The sequence below is a fragment of the Gadus macrocephalus genome, chromosome 14 (assembly GCF_031168955.1).
Source record: "Gadus macrocephalus chromosome 14, ASM3116895v1".
NCBI lineage: Eukaryota > Metazoa > Chordata > Actinopteri > Gadiformes > Gadidae > Gadus > Gadus macrocephalus.
The window spans coordinates 8,661,582-8,687,850 of NC_082395.1; the positions used below are offsets into that span (position 1 = coordinate 8,661,582).

The 26,269-nt window shown below is 41.1% G+C and overlaps 2 protein-coding genes across 3 annotated transcripts; one reads left to right on the plus strand and one right to left on the minus strand.

The window, feature by feature from the left end:
- Positions 1-894: 894 nt before the first annotated feature.
- LOC132472330 (cytochrome b5) lies at positions 895-3,390 on the plus strand. Its single transcript, XM_060071913.1, has 5 exons — positions 895-1,298; positions 1,488-1,616; positions 1,900-1,926; positions 2,060-2,091; positions 2,186-3,390. The coding sequence occupies exons 1-5, from the start codon at positions 1,134-1,136 to the stop codon at positions 2,274-2,276; spliced, it is 444 nt and encodes a 147-aa protein (XP_059927896.1). The 5' UTR covers positions 895-1,133; the 3' UTR covers positions 2,277-3,390.
- A 4,419-nt stretch (positions 3,391-7,809) lies between these two features.
- On the minus strand, positions 7,810-11,428 carry zgc:162592 (uncharacterized protein LOC561993 homolog). Of its 2 annotated transcripts, XM_060071904.1 has the most exons (3): positions 10,328-11,428; positions 9,130-9,439; positions 7,810-9,075 (listed from the first exon to the last, which is right to left on the minus strand). In XM_060071904.1, the coding sequence occupies exons 1-3, from the start codon at positions 11,118-11,120 to the stop codon at positions 9,006-9,008; spliced, it is 1,173 nt and encodes a 390-aa protein (XP_059927887.1). In that variant the 5' UTR covers positions 11,121-11,428; the 3' UTR covers positions 7,810-9,005. The 2 variants fall into 2 exon arrangements, with proteins under 2 accessions (XP_059927887.1, XP_059927888.1); XM_060071905.1 differs by lacking the exon at positions 7,810-9,075 and having other exon boundaries at positions 9,099-9,439.
- Positions 11,429-26,269: the final 14,841 nt, after the last annotated feature.

The following is a 26,269-nucleotide window of genomic DNA, read 5'->3' on the forward strand; positions in this document are numbered from 1 at the left end:
CCAAATCGAATATACTAACCATAGTTCCAGTGGTCAGAGTTGCCATTATTCGTATACATATGACTTGATCAATTCTTGCTCAATCTCCAATGAGATTAATTATACTTTACTTACAGAGTACTTTTTTGTGTTTGCAGATAATTTAATCTGAAATTATGGGTATAAAAAAAACGAAACGCACACACGCACACACACAATCACATTTGTTTGAAGCCAGCCTTTAAAGTAAGAAGTGTCTCCAGTAAATCGAGGGTCATGACTTTGACATATTAATATATACATATTATTAACTTGAGAAACCCCTTCTGGCCTCAGCGCAGGTTTAGCGCCTTAGCTCAAACAGGATAAACCAGCAGGGAGGAGTCCATAGCCACTCGCTCCCCTCCTTATTAACCCCTGATGATGACATTGATGATGTTATACAAGTGCCATCGTGACCTGTTGTTAGAAAACACTCTTATGTAACTGTTTCTGTAATGTAAAGCCGAGGAATACAGTACACCAACTGCATTGAGTGATCACATAATAATATAAATCAACCGCTTTTATCCCCTTTACATTATAGAAGACCAAATACAATACAGCTGCATATCCAATTTCATTTCAATTTCAATTTTCAAAAACAGTAACTGGTTTAGAATTATTTTATTTTATTTAAAAAGAAATGCGATTCATAAAATAAACCCACAAAACATAATTGTATTTTCTGGAATTACAAGGTAGATCATTTCTGAATTACTTTATTATTCAGATCTCAACCCACTCATTCCCTTTCTGTCTCCCGGTTATGTCTCGTGATCGTCGAAAAGCTTCCGATTGGTAACCTCCCCAGGCAGCTGAGTCCCATTGGTCAAGGTATAATAACATTAGTTTGTTTGATTGGTTAAGAAATACACGAATCCTATTCGTCTCCCACCCTTATGTGTGCTGTCGGCTATAGCATAGTAGGCCGAAGACGATTAGTTTATTTATCACGTTTCTGTAGCTGACGGAAGGCATTTGTAGCAGTGCATCTTTATTGACCTCGGATAACCATTCTGGTAACGCTAACGCTTCGTAAGGTAGACAGAGACGTCGGTTATTATTTCCAGGCTAATAATAGCATACTCTTAACAATACACTGCAACTTCAGAATGGGTGAGGTAATGAAGAACTCCAACACGGAAGATGTTACAGAAACGTTGGATAACTGTGTCAAATATTACACACTGGAAGAAATAACAGCGCACAATACGAGCAAAGACACTTGGCTTATCATTCACGATAAAGTCTACGACGTTTCAAGTTTCCTAGAGGAGGTAAGACGTGTTTTGTGTTGATTTAGACACGTTTGCTAGCTAAAACAGTGCCACTAATAAGACCCCCATGGAAAACTGCCATCTAATAGCGTACCCTTTTTTAATAACATTGTTCAACGTAACTATTTTGTATCAATTGGTAAGCGTTGGAAAACCAGTTTAAGGGCAATGTTTCTAATAACTATCTAGCATCCTGGAGGCGAGGAGGTGTTGCTAGAACAGGCCGGCGCCGATGCAACGGAGAGCTTCGAGGATGTGGGTCACTCTATAGACGCGAGAGAGATTCTTCTGCAGTACTTCATTGGGGAGCTTCATATGGTAAGTTATGCTTTGAACCATGAAATAATTTACGTTGGTTTTGTGTCTGTAAACAAGAAATGGCATATGCCATGAAAGGAACCAAGCAGATTAAAGCAATTAATTAAATGCCTACATTTCTACATGTCAGCAACCATTTAACAGAACTGATTAGTTTTGTTGTCATATTTATTTATATGTAAAGGGAAGAATGTTTTTGCCATTCATTCAGTTGTATATTGCTGGTTTGTGTTACAGCTGGGTAATTCAACAATATTGATTTTTATTTTGATTCTTCCTCTAGGACGACAGGGGGAAAAATAACTCGAAGGTAAGCTACATGAGATGCACATTCATTAACACTGTAAACATCCACTTCTCTCTATATCTGAAACAATACATTGTAACAACCAAAACCATTCTTGATGACGCATGTTGATAAGTATTTGTATTCTCCCCACTAGGAGATCTATGTCAGTACTTCTGGAGAGTCAAGGTCAGTTAATGAATGAGAATGCAACATTAAAAGGTATTGTGGTTGCCATTGTATATACCTTTATCTGATTTCTGTTGTTTCACTTGTTCTCCAGCTCATGGACCACATGGATGATTCCGGCTGCTGTTGCTCTTATTGTGGGTCTTGTGTATCGTTACTATATGCTGGAGCACAAGTCCTCTTGATTTCAGGAATTTAGCACCTTCTGTTCGTCTGGAGGCCACGGCATGTTGGACCAAAACCTCCTTGTGTTGAATGCACACATTTATGTCAAGTCTTTTGTACAGAGAAAGGGGAGGCATCCTTACCGCTCCTGCTCTTCAGAAAACTCAAAATGGACAGCTGAGGGAAGGCTTTTAAATTGTATGTCCATGAAACTGTATTTCCATTATGCCTTTTGGTTAGGCTCCATAAACATTACCATTGTCATGTGTTCGACAAATTGCTATATGTAAATGTCACGGTCACATGCTTTTTTATTTAATTTTTTAATACATACTCTGCTTTATGCAGATGATAAACAGCAGCTTATTGATGCAAATGCAACAACATGGAATAACTGGTTTGAATAGTTTATTTTGCAATCTTCTGTTCAGTCAGTGGCCACTATTGGGAAAACCTGCTTGTTAATGCAATTATCTATTCCGCTAATCATGTGAAAGCAACTCAATGCATAAAAGCATGCTTGTCATATTTTTTTGGATTCAGTTGTTGGAGATCCATGATACACAAGACAAATGTGACGTGTTGGGTGGTTTGATTATCTTAAACTACTGATCTGATTCTCAGATTTTCCTGCATACGACTCTAGGGAATGGATATATTACTTTTGTGACTTGTCAGAGTTTTTAGACATGAGTTCAGTGTACGCTAGTGCCTCTACAGTCTCCAGATCTCATTTCACTGGAGCACTATAAGGATGTATTGGACCTGCTGATTCACAGTGTGGCTGGCGATGGATCTCACCCAGAAAGGTGTACATATGGTTGTCATTGAGCATATATATTAACAACTAATGTTACTTTGTAATTGAGTTAATGAGTAATCTATTCTTCGAAAGCTTTGTTCTGGTGCTGGGAAAATTTCCGTTGACATTTAATGCATTATGGTTCAGAAGTACACAACCATTTTATCATTTGTGTAGTACATCAGGTGTATTGATGTGTTTTTGGAGATTTAATAATGTCATTGATAATTTAATAATTTATACCATAACCTGCCTTCCGCATATGTAGACATCTCTAAATGTTATGTATCAAGGTATTTATTTGGTGAATAATTAAATGCATTTTTCTATCACATCAACTGTAGTTTTATGCAAGTTTAAAAAACATAAATATACAACAAAACTATTCTAAAAGATCTATTGGTGTAAGCAGTTGCCCATATGCTGTATTTAAACAGGAATTTTTACTCTTGGATGAACTTTTAAATCATTTTCTTCTCTGGCGAAGCTAACATTTAGCTCCATGGTGTTCAGATTTTCATTTGTCATGACGCTAGTAAAGCTATATAAAGCTAGTCGTAATATGGAGTTCTAATCCATCCATTTCATCATTATGGGAGCATGTCATCCATGAAATCCATGTTTACAATGTTCATGTCTATATAGTCCAACTTTAAAGTTGATCTTGAAGCATGTTTGGTCTCAAATTGTGGAATCTACACATATTTTACTATTTCGGTTTTAACATGACAGAATTAGGAATACTGCAGGAAGGCATTCACTCATCTTCGAACAAGGAATGTAGAACAGTTGCATGCCATGCATTGAAAACATTGCATGTGGACAGAATTATGTGTTATAAGGACGTTTGTTGAAAGATATTCACTTTTCTCCATGAAGTGGGCATTTTTAAATGGATGTTTTGGTACTTTGATGCTTAATTTTGCGCACTGATTTTTTTTTCCCCAAAACAATATGCAATGTCCACTTAAGTGATTTAGTCTTATAGGTTGTGACTTCTGAAAAAGTGACATTGACAACACTGCTGTGCACCCTAACCTCCAGTCCAAAGTCTTCTATAATCTCGGAAACCATGGTACATTTATCCGCAGTAATCTTTGTTAAATACCATACAATTTTACCAGTCTTGCAATTGGTACATTAATTCCAGAATACATACAAGACAAGGCTCTTGGTTTACCAAGCATATTATTAAACACCTTTTACATTTTTTTAAAGAATTAATCATGATAATAGATAATATTTTTTACGGAGGTCTCACTCTTGCTGGATTGCTACGTTTTTTTTGCAAAAAGTATAGGTGATGGAAAACGTACATTCTTCATTCAGAAATGTTATAACATGCAGTACTTGCAGTGAAACCTCTTACTGCATGCCATTGTATAATATGGTAAAGACAGACAAAAGTCAATATCAAGGAAATTAGGAGATAAAGAAGACTATCTAAGCCAGTAACATTTACATCATCAAATCAGGATAGGCGTGAGAAACAGCACAGAAGAGAGATTCTGAGTATTCAGTTGGATGCAATATGCAGCCTCACCGCTAGATGCCACTAAATTCTGCACACTGCACCTTTTATAGTGTGGTTAGGATGTTCAGGAAGTTCTTTGGACCCAAATATAAATGAATGTACGTTAACATCGAAGCAATAGAGAAAAAATAATAAAAAAGGTTAGTAACCTGAAAACTAAAAAAAAGTGAAATCACATATCACTGCATCACATATCTTGGTTGTCAACCCATACAGGTGACAAACTAAGCAATGCCTACAACAACGCTACCTGTGCTCATGTACAGAACATCAATTACCATGTCATAAACTCAGTTATTTGTCTAGACATCCTCCCCAAATTGTGACTGCAATTTGGGGACAGTTCAAACTCAATGTATATATAGTCTGATATTCATCTGAATGAAAAGAGCACAAGGCCAATTCTGTGCTAATATATGCGGAAGACGCATATATTAGCGATCTAATCATGGAACACATAGAAAGACCATTGAGAACAGAAGCTACAAGGAGGTCCTCCATACAACCCGCTGCCCCCTCTTGATTCAGCTTTCTCAAGCAAGCTTTTCTTCCACACCACGGCAAAGAGTGTGGGCTGAGATTCCTCAAGGTTCTGGAACAGCGGTTCAGAATTGATTGCCTCTAAATGGCTCTGGTGGAAACTTAAAGGGGACATATTATACCACCAGGTGTGAGTCTGATTAGCTGTTACAAGCCGTTTTGAAAATCTGCGTCTTCTGACATCACTACATGGCGTATCCACCTAGATGTGTGCTGGATAGATCAGTCTACCAGCCTACCCAGTGGACTGAAGCAAACGTTGCCGATTTATCCAGCACACATCTAGGTGGACACGCCCACTGATGATGTCAGAAGACGCAGATTTTCAGTGGTATAATATGTCACCTTTAAGTAGCGGATGAGTGCTGCATAGGAAGACCTCAACTGTGTTCTCGAGTCGGGGTCCGAACATGCATTGAACCAGGGATTTGTCGTTTTTTCATACTGCATCCTCGGCACTTGGCATGGATGACAGTAATCTTTTAATTCCCTTTCTATGAGAAAGGGGCTCTGAATGTAGTGAACATGGAATTGGAGCCCTTTGCCAGACTTTTGCTCCATGAGAGCTAGAGTATATTTGAGCGTGCTTGATTGACCTGGGTGAAGGGCTGTGGGTGGAGGACAGAGTTTGCCTTTCCTCTTTGGCAACGGAGTGATAGTGGAAAAGTGCTCTGGGTAGGAGAGGTGCAATGGTGCCTCTCTCTGCCCTAAGGTGTTGATGAGAGCAACCGCGGCTTGTCCCTTCCGCCCATCCGTGGGGGGAGGAGTTTGAACCTTAGGAACCACTGAGTTAGTTTAGGAGCCTCTTCCCAATGGTTTATAGTGGCCTCTGTCCTGTCGGTGGAAGGTGGTCTGCTTGGTCTTGGGCCAGCACCCGATGTTCTAGACGTGGCAGCCGAACTCTTGACAAGGAGACGACAGAGGTTGGCAGCCGAGCCCGGTTAAGCTGAGGGTGAACCCTCATACAGGCAGGAACGGAAGGAATGAGCTGACTGCAGTCTGACATGTTGGCAAGACCTGAGCATCATACAAGTGCAGTAGGTGGTGCATTTTGGTGGCATGCATAGGCTGCTGTTAGTGGTACAGATAAATCCTTGAGTACAAATGCAATATATATACAAGCTAGATGGAAGACGATTTCATAACACACTATAGTAGACCTATTCAACACATTTCTACTTAAAAGTTATAGTTGGGGGGACAATGTTTTGGATTAGCATTACCCGGCTGTCATCATTAAGTCAGATCTCAAAAGTAACAATTTCAAGTTATTTTAAGATATGCATATTGAGTATAGATCTACAATCTAATTAAAAGGGTAGAGGGAAGGAAAACTCTCCTGTTAATAAAACAATACACAAGGTGGCAGCAAAACCTCAACGTCATCCCATGTCTTTTTTGTGTTTATTAAAATGGTTAAACATATTATCCACATTGCTCATCTGCACCCACTCCAATGCATTCATCAAGTAATTCAACGTTGTATATCTCCCGGGTTCTTCCACCAGAGCTCATTAACAAACAATGCCTTCACACGTCAGGGAATAAATTATGCTCACAAAAGAAAAAGTGTTTGTGTGGGATACTGATAACTCCTAAACAGAGATAGAGTGTGTTTGTATAATTTATGCTAGTTCTGATGCACGCACTTTTCTCTAAAAAGGGCTTCCATAAAGATCATGGTAAGGGCCATCTTAAGGGAAACTGGCTGTGTGAGTCAGTGAGTGGAATATTTGCAACAATCTGACATGGTTTCAACAGTAATGTTTAAATAACAGGAAATAAAAATGCCAATTTAATGCAATGACTATTGTAGTTAAGAATAAGCCATCTCATATTTCCTCAAACCTGACCCAATGAGGAGTTTAAATTGTCCAATATATGCACAAATCTTTCCTCTATATCAGCTTAGACAGCTTTGCTATTGATGGAAAGAAAATTAACGATTAACATAGCATTCCATGTGTCTGTTATCCTAAAGTCAGGCATCACTGCTCGTTTGGACAGCCACATCTACAGGTCATCTCAAGGAGACCATTGGCTTCTAATGCACAACACTTCAGTGTCCTGGGAGACCTTACTGAAAACCTCAACCACATGGAAAATCACTTACTGATGCTCTAGGATACAGCTGGTAGCTAACGCGTCTGTGGATAGTTACACATGGCACATACAGTATTTATTGATTGAGCACTGCCTTGTGATATTGGGAGACTCCATTGGGGAGGAGGAGTTTTAAATTAAGAATAAATTAATAATTAAATTGATGGTTCATACAGGGTATTGGAGGGGCCACAACAGCCATGCTGTTTTATTGTCTAGAATCCCTGCAACGTATGCTGTCTATCGAGGGAGTTGTTCACATAATGTGCCGTCAGAGCATTATGAATCTTTATAAAGCCTCGGGGCATCCCAGCATACCACACTTTAACTGGCTAGAGGGCCAAGGATGGAGCTCACACCAATCCTGTTAATCGTAGAGGTTAACGTCGAGGAAACTGTGCGCTCTCTTTAGTAAACAGTGACGTTCATACAGGCTACCGAACTAAAGTTAACTTTCCACTAGTACACTTTCATAACCCTGATATTGTCATACAGTACCGGCAATGAACACATTCCAATACTAGAGATGCCTTCCTTATCTGGTAAAGTCTGAAAATGATTCTAAATTAAGGTATATTTGCAAAAAGCTTTATTTCAAATAGTTCATAATCAGGCACATGTCAAAAGTATACTTAAATTATTTTTTCATTATATACAAGTAATTAATTTACAGAATTTCTAATTAATATGATTTAGTAAAAGTTGCATATGTAAATATACTCAATACAATTTATAGAGGTGCAAAAGGGGCAGAATACTATATCCCAGCTTTTACACTTGGCTTAGTTTACACATAACTAAAATTTGGAATAAAACATTTGCATCTTTTCTGTCCAGGTAAATGGCAAACAATGCAACTCCATAAGTGACGTTGCCAAAAAAATAATGCCTATGTACACAGGATCTAAACCAGATTTTACCATAACAAAAAAAACTAAGCCAGCCACTAGCCAATTGATGTCATAACATAACGTAACACCAGACAGATTATAGGCTTAACATTTGCAAATCATGAGCTTCGGCCGGAGAAATTATCACAACATAAGGTTATCTCTTACAGGCACATAGTGGGTGACCTTTCTCTATTAGCTGCTAATTACATTTCCCATTTTGATTATAGTGTAATGCATTGCCTTAAAGGTTGCCACAGATGTTATATGTCAAGGTCTTCGAACGACAAAGCTTGAATGTATGAACAGGTAGACTGCCTCACACTTTTAAAATTGATGAAGTAATATCTCGCAATGAAGTTAATAACTAAATGTATTTCATGCATGTTTAGGATGAATATACATTTTAGCTTCATAAATTCCCATTGAATATCAGTATTTTTAAATCAATTTTGTGATAACTTTTACACAAGGCACACGCATAAAAAAGGAAATGCCCAACAATATTAAAACATTGAATAGGTGCCTACATGCATAGGTCATAAGAGAAATGATTGAGCAGGGACGATTTAAATAAAGATAGTTTATCTAAAACGAAGACTAAAATGTGTCTTAAAAGCCTACCTTAACAGTGCATAGAATCTTGATAACACTGTGCATTGGTAAAACAAAATATATAAAACTCACTGTCTATGCCTCCTGCTCAACAGTTGTTACGATTGATTTAAAAAAGAAAAGAAACTACAAAGAAAATAAATATAATTTGTTGTGTGACGTGTGATGGATATGGTAAAGCTTTGCCTTCCCATCGGATAGTATGAAGCTGTTCATACTCTTCATTGCAAATGTGTACCTGTAAACCATAGTTTTCACCTGGTGGTTATCTGTTCGACCACAAATGACAGTACAAAAGGCTTATGCTGTGTGTGTGTGTGTGTGTGTGTGTGTGTGTGTGTGTGTGTGTGTGTGTGTGTGTGTGTGTGTGTGTGTGTGTGTGTGTCTAGGTGTGTCCTACATCCTCAGCAAGTGTCATCATGGTGCAAGTAGAGGACATGCTGGACGAGCGCTCGTAAACACTGTTGTTGTTATCCCACATTCCTGACACAAACAGTGTTTGTGGATCTGCCGACCATCCAAAAGCCTTGGCTAGCGACGGACACAGGGCCAGTATTAGCTGTTGAAAGACCAGGTGGAATTTCCTACGGAAGCTGCGGTTTATCCAAAAGTAGAAGATGCAGTTGAGAAAACCATTGGAGGTGGGCAGCCATACCACAACAAACTCTAGCCACTCTGGTACGCTGTTACCCGAGACGGCTATGGATGGAAGGAAACAACAGTGTCAACTCATAATTTGGCCTCCCACAGACAATTGGTTGGAACAGGTGCATCAGAGCAGTCCTCATATGTCTGGCTAGCCAATGAGCCCATTACATCCCAACAATAAACTAGCAGGCAACAGGACATGATAAATGATTGCATTTATAATAACAAAACTGTCTGTTTGAAAAGTAACGTTTAAAAACAGTTTTGGATTCATTAAAAAACATGAAATAGCCTCCAAAGATTGAGAGTTGTTATTGAATGATGTAGGGGATGGGAATTTGGTTTTGGAAAGGATAGGAATAAAGGAATGAAAGAATGTTATAAATACACCTTCAAATAGCGATCAGGCTGTAAATCTATTAAAAAATAAAATACTAAAGGAAAATAACATGTGAAACTTTATTAAAGATGCGGTGTGCAGGATTGACTTGCATCTAATGTTGAGGTGGCAGAATACAACAGACAGGATTACCCCGAAGTAGGCCTACACCTGCCAAGTCTGTTCTGCTAGCTAGATGCCCCTTAATTTTACAAACTACACATTTGACTTAAGTTTTGATTCCAACAAGCAATGGTGTCTGTATAAACTGTTTGGGATTTGGATTTGCCTTCAAATCCTAATATTAAAACCTTTAACACTGGAATAAGGAAAACTGAACAGGATAACTATTCAGTAAATCTTGTTCCTGTACCTTTGCATGTGATCGTTTATATCATAATATAGGACTACTAAATGGGAGCTACACTATATTCTGGGGATAGCCTACATTTAGATAACACATCAAAATATTAAGACATCAAAATATTTATACAAAAGACAAATGACAAGTATCCCTTGAAGACTTAAGGGACACATATTCATGAATTGGTTCTGCTTACCATTGTAGATCATTGCTGCCATGCAGGGAGCCCAACACGTGTAATACACTGCCATCACAGGGACCAGCACTCTGGATGCCACATCAGATCTCTTGCGACAGTTTTGATCATATTTGCGCAATTTCTTTCTCTGTCTCTTAGCAGCACACCATAGATGCAAATTTGTGTACGTCATGATGATAGAGCATGGGAAAAAAATAAAACATGTCAAAGACATGGAGTAGCCAACGTTGGTGGAGTAGGTTGGATTGCAGACTAGGGACGCCGTCGAAAAATGAACTTCAATGATCCCACCGGGAAATGACACCGGGAGTAGTAAAAACGGCGGAAAGAACCAAGAGAAAGCAATCAACATCAGTGATCTTTTCCTTGTCATTAGAGAAGAGTATTTGAGTGGATACAAGACGGCAATATACCTCTCTAGACTTATCATGGCCAGTGTATACATGCATGTCGAGTAGACTGTGGCGTTGCAAAAGGCCACGACGTGACACAGAACATCGGGACCTTGGCGGTAGTCCTTCACAAGACTCACCCAGAGGTTCAATGGCATAACAACAATACCAAATGCTGAATCTGCACCCGTAAGGGACAAGAGAAAGTACCGAGAGTTTCTTGACCAGCCAGACACGGATGAGGAAATGACCATGAGAACAGCAACATTTCCCAAGGTGATCATCGCACCCAGAACTATGATGATGCTTACTTTGATTGGCCAGTGAGCGAGTTCTACAAGCCTCTGAGAGTCTGTGTTTGAGTCCCCGTGAATTGAGACATTTAGTCCGGAAAACATTTTCCCTTTACAAATGCGTCAGGGGTTCGACATCTTTGATACGCAATCAAAGTGAAACACGCAAAGACGTGGGATCGGCCTATGTCACCTTCGCTTTTCCATTGCACACCTGTGCGACCATGGCTCGAATCAATCACGTGGGAGGATCGCAAAAACATATGTAGCCGAACAGAATACACGACTATAAGTGAGGAGGATGAGGTCTATAGACCTCTAAACATAGATGCCGCATTGTGTCGACACGTTGCTTCGACTCGTCAATTTGGCAGCCATATTTGAGATAGCAAAACTGGCCGGGTATCAAATTCGGAAGTTTACGGCGCATAAAAAGCATTTTAACGTCTACATTTCTCAAACGAGTTGTTTTTTATATATTTATCAAATCACGTCATATATTTTTGATAAAATTGTATACAATATTTGATACCACGTATTATTTATTTTATAGACCTACCTGGAAGGGACGTCCTCAAGCCGTGCAGTAGGCTATCCGGCACATTTCTGAAAAAAGATGGTGACGTCAATCGATTGGGAGTGACAAATAATTGCTTTGATGATGTTTGTCAATTTAAGGGATCATTTCGCAAGTCACGAAAGTTAATTTGTTGCCAAAAACGAAGCACTTCAGTCTTTCCGAATTAACTTTTCGATTATTGTCACAGAATTCTGAGATTAGAATTTTTTTTATTTTTATTTTTTACTATAGGCCTAGATAAAATCCTCTCGCCTACTATTGGTGCTGGGTAAACTTTCATGCCTCTGTAAATGTGTGTATTTCCTATAAAATCCTAAAAAAAAAAATATTTCAGATTAAGTTGTTTATTTTCTAACTAGTGTGACTTTTTAAACAACTGCTTGTTTTATTTGTTCGTAACTTCTTATTTTTGTTTTCGAAAGACAAAATGTCATTGTACCATAGTATATGACAATAAAGATCCTTCTAGTCTAGTTCTAATAACATTTGCTTAATACCTCATGGCTTTCACCTAATGTCTCAAACAAAGCGCAAAATAAAACTGGATTAAATTAAGCAGGTGGGTCATGATTGCTTCCATGAAATCAAGCTCTCAAAGTGAATGAGAGCACCTCTTGGGATTTTGAGATATTAATCATTTGGATAAGCGTTTTTTTCAAGAAAACTTGGAATTCGGGTCAGCACTACTAAAGACAAATTCTCTTATTTTGATGACGTGGACGCTTTTTTCGTAGTCCAAACCAATGTTTTATGTATCTGTTGTAACACATGGCCACATTTGCATTTTATATATCTGTAGTCTTACAACTCAGATTTATTTTGCCAATCTGGATGAACAGGGCGATTCGCTTTGTTCGCTTCATATTTTTGTTCTCCATCAATCATGTGCTGGAGGCAGCGATCTGTAAGCATGTAATTGGCAAAAACAAACCCAGCCAGTAGTGAACTGAAAATAAGTGACTGTAAAGGTTTCAAATCATTACCTACTATAAATACACTTCTGAAAATCCCCTTCTGAAAGCCTCATCAGATGTTTTTCAGGTAGAATATCTCCGTAAAAGGAAAGGAAACAAGTTGTAACTCAGCCCCTTGCAGACCTTTTTTTTCTGGCCCAGACTCTGTGTCGTCTTCCCCCAGAAGTTCTGCTATAACGTGGTCGGGACTGCAGGATTCGAGATTAATTATCCACTTACCATTTCCTAAGAGAGACATGACGATTTGGTTCTGCTCTGACTTTGGTGCGGTAGAGAGGACACAACTAGGTGAGGAGCATATGAATGAGAATATAATGACCCAAGAGGAGGCTGGAGGGGAAAAAAAGGAACCCAACAGTGCAACTAATAAGTCCACCCCCTTGTGCATGCTGTTTGTGTTTCATTTCACAAAGAGGATTGTGCTCATTAGGGCAGCGACAAGCACATATATCAAAGGCAGAACTCTGTCAGTGTCTCTCCGGGGGATCTGGCTTTGAGATGGTTAGGTGCTGCTTTGTATCATGATGGAACTTGATATATTTACACGTTGAGCTGCACACAATACCACTGCTTATACATCAATCTACATGCATCTGGAAGACGGATGACTTGTCCAGTGTCCATAAGAATGATTACCAATGAGAAAGTAATCACAACATATCAACATAACATAAATAGGCCTATTACATAAATTGAAAGGTTATGTGCTATCTTCTATTTGGACACTCTTTCTATTATGTTCATTGGAATGGTGCTGTTTACAGCCAGGTATTCCTAAACCAAGGTAAGGTCATTCCACACAGTGATGATGACCCTTTCATCCATACTTAAACTCCAATGTCATTGTTATAACTAGCAGCAATGAATTATTTAATTGTTTACCCTTCACTAATTAATACGGAAAAACCCCATTGTTTTCTGATTGAATGCATAGGGTTGGTCAACCTCAGTGATGATATCTCATCAATAGATTTCTACCTGCATCGGTTGTTTCTGTTCCTTTTTCCTGTCGTCATTCAGTTACATGTAGCACGCACGCCACCCTGACCTTTTATTCACCCTAGCAGGAACAAAGCTTTGACTTTGCTCTTAAAAACAACACTCAGACCTTCATGCAGTCAAAGTGCTTCAGGACTTCATTTGAAGTCAATCTTCCTATCAGTGTATTAATAATCTAATCTAAAAGTATACGGTCATGTAGAATTATAACATGGAATTAAGTATTGGGTTAATTGTATGCGTAAATGTGTAATTTCTTACTATTTTATTGTTTTACTTACCTTTCTAGCAACTATGGGTGGAAAATATTCCACCCATTGTGCCTCGAAATGAAGAAATTCAAATCGCTCTCTCTATCTTTCTCTCTCTCTGATTTAAATATTTCACATGTTTGTTGAAGAAACCCCATTGAGCTTTCTCCTCTGTCAACAGGGGTCGACTCGAGGGGATGCTGTGTGTCGCCCTTAAGAAGACATATAAAAGGACTCCATTATGATAAACATACCTGTATGGCATAAACCACATGAGGTTTTGTTACGTGCGTGCAGCTGTGCCTGTGTGTGTTACCTTCCCTATGGTTTGAGTGTGTTTGATCCCATACGATTGAGACCGTTTGCACAGGCTCACACAGTACATCCTGTGAGTGGGTGGACTCTTCCATTTGCCTTTTCACCATCGGCAGATTAAGGGGATAATTGATTGTGTGTGCGTGTGCGTGTGTGTGTGCGTGTACATGTGTGCTAGAGGGTACAAATAATGAGGGGGCGGGGCGTGCTTCGTGACATCATCCTTTCTGCCATTTGTGGGGAAATGTGGGTCGGAGTTATGTCTTTGTCACGTTGGGGTTATCTTGTCAAAAAAATTAAATTGGGATAAACTGATTGTGTGTCTATCTTATTGACAATATAACAGACGGTTGGCTTGAAGGCTGTATGTTGCATATCGTTAGCCTCATAGCATAATTGGCTAAATCATATTTTTGCCAAATTATGATATGTAACCTAACTACTCTTCTAACTCTGCTGATTCAATGTGCCTCATTGGCTATATCCTAAGCCAATCAGAGTGGTTTTTTATGCAATTATGCAATGAGGCTAACGATATGCTCTTTCTTTTAATCGAGCAAGGTCACTCCAATTAGCCACTGTTAGAACTAGAAGCTTACTGCGTTGCGGGAACGTATTAGCTACCAGAGCAGCGTTTTTTTTATTTCATACTAGTTTGTTGTTACACTTTAATACAGCATAACTATGATATAACTTTCAGAAATATGCCACCTCCGTCTATGCCATGAATAAAAAAATTAAATTCCCCAAATAGTTTTACTTATAATGGTACAATTCAGACACTACAACTGCAGGCTACAGTTGGCTGATAAAATGAAAACAAAACTGAACAGAATCCTTTGTTTGGTACAGTCTAATGCTTTGTATTTCAGAGACACCTCATTGATCCTAACACCAGCTCATATGAGCAACACGTATTGACCCTGTTATGTCATGCTTCCGCTCCTCCCTTTGGTATAACAATACCAATTTCAGGCTTGAATTTCAGCCTTACATGAGAGCTGCAGCTCTCCCACACTATTCTTTTTGGATTTTCACATCGGCTAATGTTTGAAACTCTGCCTCTTCCCTTGGTTTGCAACCGTGAGCTTTTGGACTTATGTTCTACTTTTAGGTTGCTTTGGGAAAAGGAGGTTAAAGGTCGGCTCTTGCCAAAAATGACTGTGCTTTTTTTTGGTCCAACCAAAACAAAGTCTCCACTAAGCTCCACATCCACCTCCAAGTGTTTCCAGAGTGTCTCTGCTATTAAGTGTACCATGTTTTAAATGGAGTGAAAGGGGAGAGAGTGGGCCAAAACATGCTATAGATCAATAGATAAATGTAAAGAGAAGGGAAGAAAACTCCTGTAAAAAAAAATGGGCCATTTAGTTCACAATTTGAATGAAGGGTTAATGTGTTCATACTGCCAGTTCTATCCAATCATTGTTTTGTTTTAGGAAGTTAGCTGCTTATCATTTGATCTTGGAAAGCATATTCCAAAAAAAATATTTAGATGTACCTTTTGATTGCTACTTGCTTCTTATAATGATTCCGTTTATATATAGATTTAAAAAAGTGTTGTGTTGTGCATAGCTGTTTCATAAGGTTTAGTTAAAGTTACTGTCATAGTTGTTTTTTCTTCAGTCTTCATAATGAATAATAAATAATGTGGAAAATTTCCCCTAGCATCTTACATTTTATTTCATTATTACATTTCAATAATAGAGAAGATCAAAACTACCAATTGAAGGTTGATTCTATGCCACGATTACCTGCATTTTGTTGGCCGAGTTATCCGTCTCAGAATCAAATTATTTTAATTGAATTCCGAGAGAGCAAGAATCGTTCATGCCTATGTGTGCGTAAAGACAAAACAACATGGATTAAATTAGTGTTACTTGTTTGGTGATAGACTATACCTTAAACAAAACTTTACACATAATGCAGTCATATTTTACTATAATCATAACAATTCAACATTCTACTATTACAATACCTTTCAAATGACCATTTGCTATTTTTCTATGTTTTCTTTTTAATGTCAAATTTAATCACCTTTTCTAACTGAAAATCAATCACCGGTCAAAACAAAATCAAGTGAGCAGATAACTTTACTACTGCTACTATAATTGCTACTTCAAAACTTCAAAGTTAAAGACATTAATTCCAATAGAAAATAATTGGGAAAACATTAATAAACAATGTTTGAAACGTTACATTGGTGAAGATAATTGCCACCACATATAATTTTGAGAAAATTAAGGTCAATACCTTTTTTTGGCTTGTTATCTCATAGGCACCTTTAAAGTATAGTATCACATGTGTATGAAAGCAAACCATTTGAATAATGTCCTGTATATGTGATCGTGACATAGCACATCTAAATAAAATACAATTTTACAATAATCATGCAACCAAATGCACACACACACACACACACACACACACACACACACACACACACACACACACACACACACACACACACACACACACACACACACACACACACACACACACACACACACACACACACACACACACACACACACACACACACACACACACACACACACACACACAGACACAAACACTCACACACACACGCACACACACACACACTGAGACACAAACACGCACCCACCCACATACTGTGGTAACCCGGTCCTCGGTTGGACCGGGTTCCACGGTCCATTTCAGGCGTTTATTCACAACCAACTTAACAAACCAACAATGACGGAGACTCGGTCTCTAGGGCCTCCGTGGGCCTCTAGGCTCTCTCGCTGCCATGAGCCCTTCCTTCCTGCACCCGAGCCGTGCTGTGCTGTGCTGTGCCTCCTTTTAAAATGGCCCCCGTGCTTTCGGCCAGGTGTCCCCCAATCACCCTGATTGGGGTGCCGAAAGGGCTGCTCTCCCTCGCCGGCTGGTGGGTGGGGGTGGTACACCCCGTCCTCCACGGTACCCTGGGCCCGTCCAGGCCGAGGACCACGTGGCGGGATGCCACACTCCTCCACCCTTTGTCCAAGCCCCAGGTAGCCGAGGGACCCGCCCAGGATGGTGTCTCGCCAGGGCCGGGTGTCTCCTGCGGCGCCGGCTGCGTCGTCTCCGGCCGCGTCGTCTCCGGCCGCGTCGTCTCCGGCAGCGTCGTCTCCGGCAGCGTCGTCTCCGGCAGCGTCGTCTCCGGCAGCGTCGTCTCCGGCTGCCTCGTCTCCGGCTGCCTCGTCTCCCGCCGCCTCGTCTCCCGCCGCTTCGTCTCCCGCCGCTTCGTCTCCCGCTGCTTCGGCGGCAGCTGCGCCGGCGGCAGCTGCCTCTCCTGCCGCGGCGGCGACCGCATCTCTCCTGCCCCGGGACTCTAGGACCGGGTCCCACCACCGGCGGAAAGTCGGACAGTCCCTCCCGATTACCACGGGGGCCGGTAGGTGGGGGACAATCCCCGCCCGGATCGTAAACACACCGTGTGTGGTGCGGACAACCACGTGACACGTGGGGTAGGTCCGGGTGTCCCCGTGGACGCAGGCCACCTCCATCGGCTCCCCTGCCTTCCCACCCGCCAGGTCGGGGCGAAGGAGGGTAACCGCACTGCCGGTGTCCAGGAGGGCCTGCGTGTCCTGGTTCATCACCCGCACCGGGATGGTCGGACTACCAGATGTTCCCTGCGCCCAGCAGGTCGCCAGCATACAGGGCCGACCCGTCCCCACGTCCGCGCCGGCCGGCGGCGCAGCCCCGTCCCGGCCTCGCGCTGCGGCCTTCTCTCCCGCTGCGGCGGCGGCGTCCCTTGCGGCGGCGGCGACGTCCCTTGCGGCGGCGGCGGCGTCCCTTGCGGCGGCGGCGGAGTCCCTTGCGGCGGCGGCGGCGTCCCTTGCGGCGGCGGCGACGTCCCTTGCGGCGGCGGCGGCGTCCCTTGCGGCGGCGGCGGCGTCCCTTGCGGCGGCGGCGGCGTCCCTTGCGGCGGCGGCGGCGTCTCTTGCGGCGGCAGCAGCGTCTCTTGCGGCGGCAGCAGCGTCTCTTGCGGCGGCAGCAGCGTCTCTTGCGGGGGGTCGTAGTGGGATCTTCGTGCCTGCATTCTCCACCATGTGTGGTAACCCGGTCCTCGGTTGGACCGGGTTCCACGGACAGAACTCGCTTGGCTTAGGGGTTTTGGCCATTTCAGGCGTTTATTCACAACCAACTTAACAAACCAACAATGACGGAGACTCGGTCTCTAGGGCCTCCGTGGGCCTCTAGGCTCTCTCGCTGCCATGAGCCCTTCCTTCCTGCACCCGAGCCGTGCTGTGCTGTGCTGTGCCTCCTTTTAAAATGGCCCCCGTGCTTTCGGCCAGGTGTCCCCCAATCACCCTGATTGGGGTGCCGAAAGGGCTGCTCTCCCTCGCCGGCTGGTGGGTGGGGGTGGTACACCCCGTCCTCCACGGTACCCTGGGCCCGTCCAGGCCGAGGACCACGTGGCGGGATGCCACAATACACACACACACACACACACACTCACACGCACAGACACACACACACACACACACACACACACACACACACACACACACACACACACACACACACACACACACACACACACACACACACACACACACACACACACACACACACGTGAACTTGGGCCACAGGCAGCCTCAATGGGAGTGTGCATAAACCAAGGGCTTATCTCATGTTTTGAAGACCACATTAGCAGATGAAAAGCCCACTGCAGTGTGTATGGCCTGAACTTTGAACCTATCTCCCAGAAGTGCAGTCAAGCCTGATAATACAGAGTTATTACACCGCTGTCCCTCATATGCTCTCTGTTTTTAAATGGAAAATCTGATGGCACATTTGGATGACAATCTAACAAAGACAACGAGCCATCAAAGTTGGCAGATGGAAACTCAAATGGAACTGAGAATCACAATCAGTGCCTCGAGTAGCATTTGTCGCATTCGGATCTGGTGGGTGTCAGGCTTAACACTGACCAACTCATTTGCACATTAAACGTTCAATGTTAGGGGGTAAATTCAAATGAGGGGTCTATGATCTTTGCTTAAAATACTTACTTATTTATTGCTCTCTTTAGCTTGTTCCAAAAACTCATTAAGCACTGAATCAATCGTTAACTTGCCTTGATGTTGGCTGATGGTTTGACTTGTAATCATTTTGGATGCTCTTGATTGATTTTATTTGATAAGACCACTGTGCAGACGTTTTTTTTAATTCAGCCTTACTTCTTACTGCATTCAGAAAGAAAATCAACAGATCTTTTCACTTTCCTCTGCTCCTTTAGTCATTCACGGTCCCTTGTAAATGAAGGCTGTGCGGGGGGGGCTATGGGGGGGGTTAGTGGGCTGCACGGGGCTGCGTTGCCACAGAGAACGAGGTGTTATTCTGTTCAATGACAACTCTCGGGGGGTTCTGGGAAACTAGAGCTCACAAGGTCGACGTGAGAGGAAGGAAATGTAGCCATTTGTTTGTGTGCTGATTGTGTTTAAGATAGCAAAGACAAACCTTAAGAGGCACACAGATGGAAAAAGATTTGGCTGGTTATCCTGAAGAGGAGATAATGTATTCTTGCTCCAAGATGCACTTCATTTTATGTCTACGTTTTTTGTGTACATTCTACATAATACATTAATCGAAGTGGGATCAGCCTCATTCTCGGACGGGTCACCCTTGTAAAATATAATTTAATCTCAGGTTTTATCTGCCTGGATAAATAAATTATAATTGTGGCCATTTTATCTATCTTGTGGAAAACTCAGTATCTTGGCTGGATGGATGGAGGATTAGTGACATTTTCATGACAACTCAGATATTTTTGGGTTGATATATTCAATTCTTGTTGGCCTAATACATTTAAGTCAGTTGAATAGTTCCGGAAAATTACTGGGGAAAGATAACTGGGAAGAATGAGATTAGGGTAATGTGTCCTCGCAGCGGAAATCACATACAGAGATAGGGTCATGACCATAGAACCTGAGCGTGGGTTAAAAAGAGGCTCTGGTGAATTATGAGTAGTAAGGAGAATTGTAATCGGACACTGCCTTGACCTTACTTTGGAAATAGTGGCAAAAGAGGGCTCCATAGGGAGGGATATGGGTTTTGGTCCCATGTCTCGGGTTTTGCTGGGCCAAACGACATACGAACACGTACACACACATACCCCAAACAATTGCAGCCTCAGTTTAGTTGAGCTCACATAAAAACACTTTACTAATGGTGTTTAACTACCTGAACTAATCATGAATTGCAGAATTATTAAGCGGTTAATTGTTTGTAAATAAGCAATTTATGCTTTTTAAATAATCCATTAACCGTTTTCTCATTATATTTATTTTTTAATAATGTATAACTGGTTATGAATTGTTTACCAATTAGTATAATTGTAAACAATGCTGGAGGAATGAGGAATTCAGTATCTTAATTCACTATATACTATTCATTAATACTTCAAATATTCTAAAGGGCTACCGCAATATCTAGCAGGGGTAAAGGGGATATGACGCCTTTGACAGACGACTGAATGAAACACACTGTTGCCTTGAATAAAACGGATGACTCTCAGCTTCAACATTTGGGATAATGTCAGTACACAACTCAACAAAATATATAACATAGTTCTCATCGTTTATAAATATTCGAAGTTGCGGAAATGTGACAGGTTATACTTTTTTAAGTGAATGAAAGCCCTAGGTAAAGCCAGTCTCAAGCCTCACTCACTGTAACTAAGAAGGCCTCACCCTGGCAGTGAAGAAGAGAGCGCAGCGAGCGCAACTGTGGCACCGCAGTTCAACAGAACACAAACGGCAACAGCCCTGAGCTGGATTTTGTTTTGTGTTTTTTAACTGCCTTTTATTGATAAGCTATTCCAATTACAGTGTTGTCATTGTGAACAAAATGAAAGGATAACTATTGTGTTTTTTTACTTCTTGACATTGGAACATTTTCCCTTTTGCCCTCTTTTTGGTGATGGCAGGCGAGGCTAGCCTTTGGAAAGCAGATATAAATGGAAATGGAATTGACTATTATAGAAGGACTTCACAATATTGATCTTTTTAAATGCTTTTCCTATCAGCTAAAACCATTACAGGCATTTCCCAATCTAGTACAGCAAAGAGTTCTGTACTGTATTTCACAAATCTCCTGCCTCCTGGTTATAATGATAGTGACTGAAAGCAACTGGCTCTGGTTTGACAAATTAGTGGACTAAATCGAAAAGTTTTCTTACAATATATTGGAAAGATATTCCAATATAGTGTTGTTTTTTAAGTTACTCAATTGCTCGTATAGCCTAAGAAACCCCACTGAAATAAGGTAGCTCCAGCTCCTCATATGGTATTAATTTTTAAGCCCAGCTCATTCATGAAAAAAAAATAATAATAATTAAATATAGAAGATAAGGGTAAATGCCACATTTATAAAACGGCTGATTCGGTCCTTGGTTTAGCAACGGTTTTAGTAGCTGTTTGACAAAAGCCGCTTGACGTCGTGCCTAACAGTGCCCCTAGCTGTTCTAAAATCACTGTAAACCCCAGCCTCTCACGGCATATGGCATCATTAAATTATGCCAGATGCCAATTACTCACTGAAAATGTCAGCCATGGCAAAAAGGCTTTATTCTAAGAGGGCATGCACTCATCTCAGAGAAGTTCTCAAATGCTGAATTTGTATGTATTTAGTTTCCAATTTTAGGGTAAGGGTTAGGTATTTACTGAGGTCCGGACCTCATAGATGGCCACAGGGCATGACTGCAAGGCTGAAACTAGCCAGAGACGCAGCTAGTGTGTAAAGTCACATAGTATCTCCTTTAAGAGAATGACAACAAATTTAATCTGTGAAAAATGACAGTTGACGTGATTCTTGAAGTCCTTCTTTCAGAAGATCAAACATTCACACACAAAACATTAACTTCCATGCTATGATATGATCTGCATCTCAGGTGTACTGAGTGCAATTGATTTGTGTCTGTTCTTGCATGATTGAGTTGCTGTGCGATAGAACAATACCCACAGCTACCCACAGATATCAACCTTCAGGCTTATTATGTGTAATAATGCAAATGCAATGCTAAAACCATGCTTCAAGAAATGAATTGAATGAAAAATCCTTCATAACAATAATAATAATAGAAGGAACTAATGACATTTTGAACAGAACTATTTTTTTAATCTCTCCTGAAGTCGGAAGTATAAACGACAGTAGCGACGCGTGAAGTAAATAAGACAGACTTTAATTATTTTCAAGTCAATAATTCATTCTGACTGACAATAATTATTTTCCAATCTGAAGATTAATGACATAATTAATGTATTTATCTCATTATTTCAAGGTGTTCATTGGGTGTTCATTAACTTAACTGGAACTATGTTTAACAATTTCTTTGTAATGTATTTCAGCCTGTAAGTCATAATAAACATTGCTGTTGCTCCATGCCATTTCCATTACTCCATATATATATCCTTATAGGAGCATGTTGGGTAGGATTCAAATAAAGCACATAAAGGCACACTATTAAACTAGAAAAACTGGGAGTTTCATTTTCAATCATCCATTCACTAATACTCAGCACAGCTCAGTCAGCTCGTCATTGTGTCACAAGACGGCACAGAACCAAAAGAATATACACTCGCTTTCCTCATGCCAATTCTGTGGCATTGAAAAAGTGTCCATCAAAGTGTTCCAAAATGTCAGCCCCGTCAACATCTCTCCAGGCGGAGGAGGTGTGGGCCAGAGGGAGTGGGCACACAGTGGAGAGAACATCAGGGATCTTCTGATTCTTTCCAGCTGTCAGAGACACTTTGCACATCCTTTTTAAAACGCCTGAATAGCAGGATAACACAGCAATCAATAAATACAAATGGAAAACAGCTCCACTGTCCTCTTATCTCTAAATAATTTGTATGCCAATAGCTGTCATGGAGCTTATCTTATCTGACTTATGTGGGGGAAGCAGAGTTCTGTGGGGGTCCAAAAGGTTCAAGGGCGGTTCGATACACACATATATGTCTGTATTTATATATATATAGTTCTCTGCAATATCCATTTATAGGATTAAATAAACTCCTATCGACCATTACACTATACAGTATGAGCATTTGGAAGACTTATCAAAGCCTCATTATTCACAGCAGTCTCTTGTATTTTTCTCCTTCATGATGGTTTGGACGGGAGGTCAGTGTTCCAGCTGGCTCTCTGTTTCCTCACTGAAACCCCCTCTCTGACCTCTGCACAAACTGATTTCAAAAAGCATGCAAAGCGTGGTAGAACCCAACGCCTAACTCCCTCCACTTCAGACTCTGTGGAGAGAGATACAGTCTGTTGCTGCAGGATCTTACCGCACTGTGTATCCCATCCGTGCCCTTCTTTAGAATTATAACCGTACAGTATCAGTATCCGTATCAGTTTAATAATTTATACAGTAGTTTTGCATATTCCCCATACTGTGAATTGTTAATTGCTGCATATTGAGATGAGCTTGTGAACGTTTTTGATATGAAAAGATGATTAAGGGATTCAATGAGGTGTCTAGCGTGCTTCAACTGCACAGGCAGGGATGGGCATTGAAATGAGTCTCCCCACTGGTTCATAATGCATAGCGTGGAGCAGATCTATTATCAGTACTGTGGATACATTTCTGTTATTTATTTTTTTATCTCCATGCAGCTTTGTATATGAATCCAGCCTTGAAAATAAAAAGGATTTCCAATCAATATTTTTTATCACGCTACAGCCAAATTGTATAAATAAATCAGATATTAATATGACCGCTGACCTCACTGCTATTTTTCATCTCCTCCGTTTCTGATTTAATGGCGGGGACTGGTATAACATTTTGTTTTAGCATCAGTTATGGAGTGGTTATTATAGCTTGATCTCTCAAACTTTGGTAAATGGTAGTCATATTGCAAATATAACTCACTTGGACGTCTACTACACAATCACAGCATATATTATGTTGAATACCGCTGTTATGACACAGCACACCTTTGGAGTAACACTAGCGGTTAATAGAGGTTTGAAGTTATTTTAGAATAAAATCCTTCATCCAATTAATGCAATGACTTTATTGAAGAATAAGGAATACATACAGTTTTGAATAATGTCAGCAAACCATTTAAAGTGGAAAAACCAATACATATATTCTAAACCTTGAAATTAAGCACAAAAACAACTGCTGTGTGTGTTTGTGTGAAGTTTCACCTGAATTTGCATTTGTCACATAAGGGTTCAATCATTGTCACCATTGTGCCAAATGGAGTCGGCTGCCCCTTGGGTGCAGGCTTTGTGGGCCCAGAACTGACAAAGTAAACACCTAACACACACTTATTTTTGCGTTGTAGTTTGCAAAGTGTTCCAAGCACAAAATGCATACATTTTCCTCAACAGAGGTGTCCAAATCCTCTTGGTCATTGGTCTGTATGGGTTGTATGCTTGTTTGCTTTGATTTCCTTATTTTGCCCCTTTCCAGACTGCTGATTTCTTGTATGTTTTTTTCTCTTTTTTTTCTTCCTCTGCAAGTGCCTGTTTCCCAGATGTACCTGAGGATTCCTGAACGTCTCATCTTCCCTGTCCCACTGAGAGTCTTTCTTGGTCCTGCCTCTGGAAATGGATGGAGAGCAGATTACCTCAATCCTCGTCGAGCAGGGGAGGCTTGAGTCGAGGGGTCCTGCTGATTCTCCTGCTGATGGTTTCTGAAGTCACAGACAAAGACCTGGGCATGCCTGGTCAATTTCTAAGGAGACTGGGGCTGGCTTGTGGACCGAGATGGAGACTAGGGCTGCCTGGTTAGCCGGAGTCGAGGCTTTTGCCCCCTGGTTAGCTGGAGGGAAGGTTTGGGCTACCTGGTTAGCCGGGGTGGAGGCTTGGGCTGCCTGGTTAATTTAGGTGGATGATGTGGCTGACTGCTTAGCTGGGGTGGAGAGAACATAGGGTGGGAAAGAAAAGAGCAATATCCCATTTTCCCCTTCACTGAAAGAGGACAATTGTGGTTTTTCAACAACATAACACCTTCCTCTCAGGGCTAACCTTTGAATGCTTGACAAAGTTGGTGTTTCAGGAATATGAGGAAAACCTCCTCCTGCATCCAGCCAGAGCCATTACCCCACCCAACACTACATAGTGGTTCATCCTCACAGCAAGCACTCATTGTATATTTTACCTCGGAAGACGAAGGCTGGAAGAATGTTCACAGAACAAGCATCGGATGCCCCTCTCTCCTGCTGTCATCGCAACTAGCTGAACATCACAGCGGGTCATCACACGGTCAGGAGTCTAGACGGTTGTGATGGGTGTCTTATCCACATTCTATGAATCATTTCATAGAATGTGTGCATCTCAATCAAATGCCAAGCTTCTTAAGGAAACCCTCCACATTTGGACGATTGAAGCTTGTGACCCTAGACAAACTAGTCGGCTGTGCACTCCCGATGGACAGATTTGGATGGCGTTTCATGAAGCCTCAAAACCATTCTGATCCTGTCATGAATTTCTCAACCCATGACTAGGGTTGTGTACACCAATTGTCCTCTGTCGACTGGTATGCTATCTTCCTGACCTGAACAGCAAGTCAACAGTAAACATGATATCCCCCATGAATTATGTAAAACCCCTTGGGGCAGTCAGTGAAAAACAAGCCATCGTTGCTGCCTTAAAATACTCAGTCAAGAGTTCCACCTGAGCCTCACTGAAGACTCTATGACTACTACGGTAGCCTGCATGGGGATGCTCTCTTGAAGCCTCTTCAATTAACTTCTGTGAGGCTTGACAATATCTGTACAATGTGACTAATGCATAGCCTATGTTAACAAAATTGCCTGGGGACCTAACATTTACACACAAATATAAAATATTAGCTATAGTGGCTATATAATAGTTGAATGCCAACAATCAGACTAAACGAACCATTGAGTCTGCAGTGAGTCTAATCAACTCGTGGTCTATGTTACTAACCCTGGGATATTTCCCCCCACTCCTCTAGTGATGCGAACAACGAACCAACCCAAATCGCCTTTTTTGTGTTGTTATTTTTACCCACATAAAAAATCTGAGATTGATGGAAAACTTCAAATTGGAATGATACATATGTATAGATAAATACAATTTAATGGTTCTGTTTCAGAACAGCAAGCCTTAATAGAATTGTGATGGTTTGTTGTTGACCTTTTACTTCCTTGAATT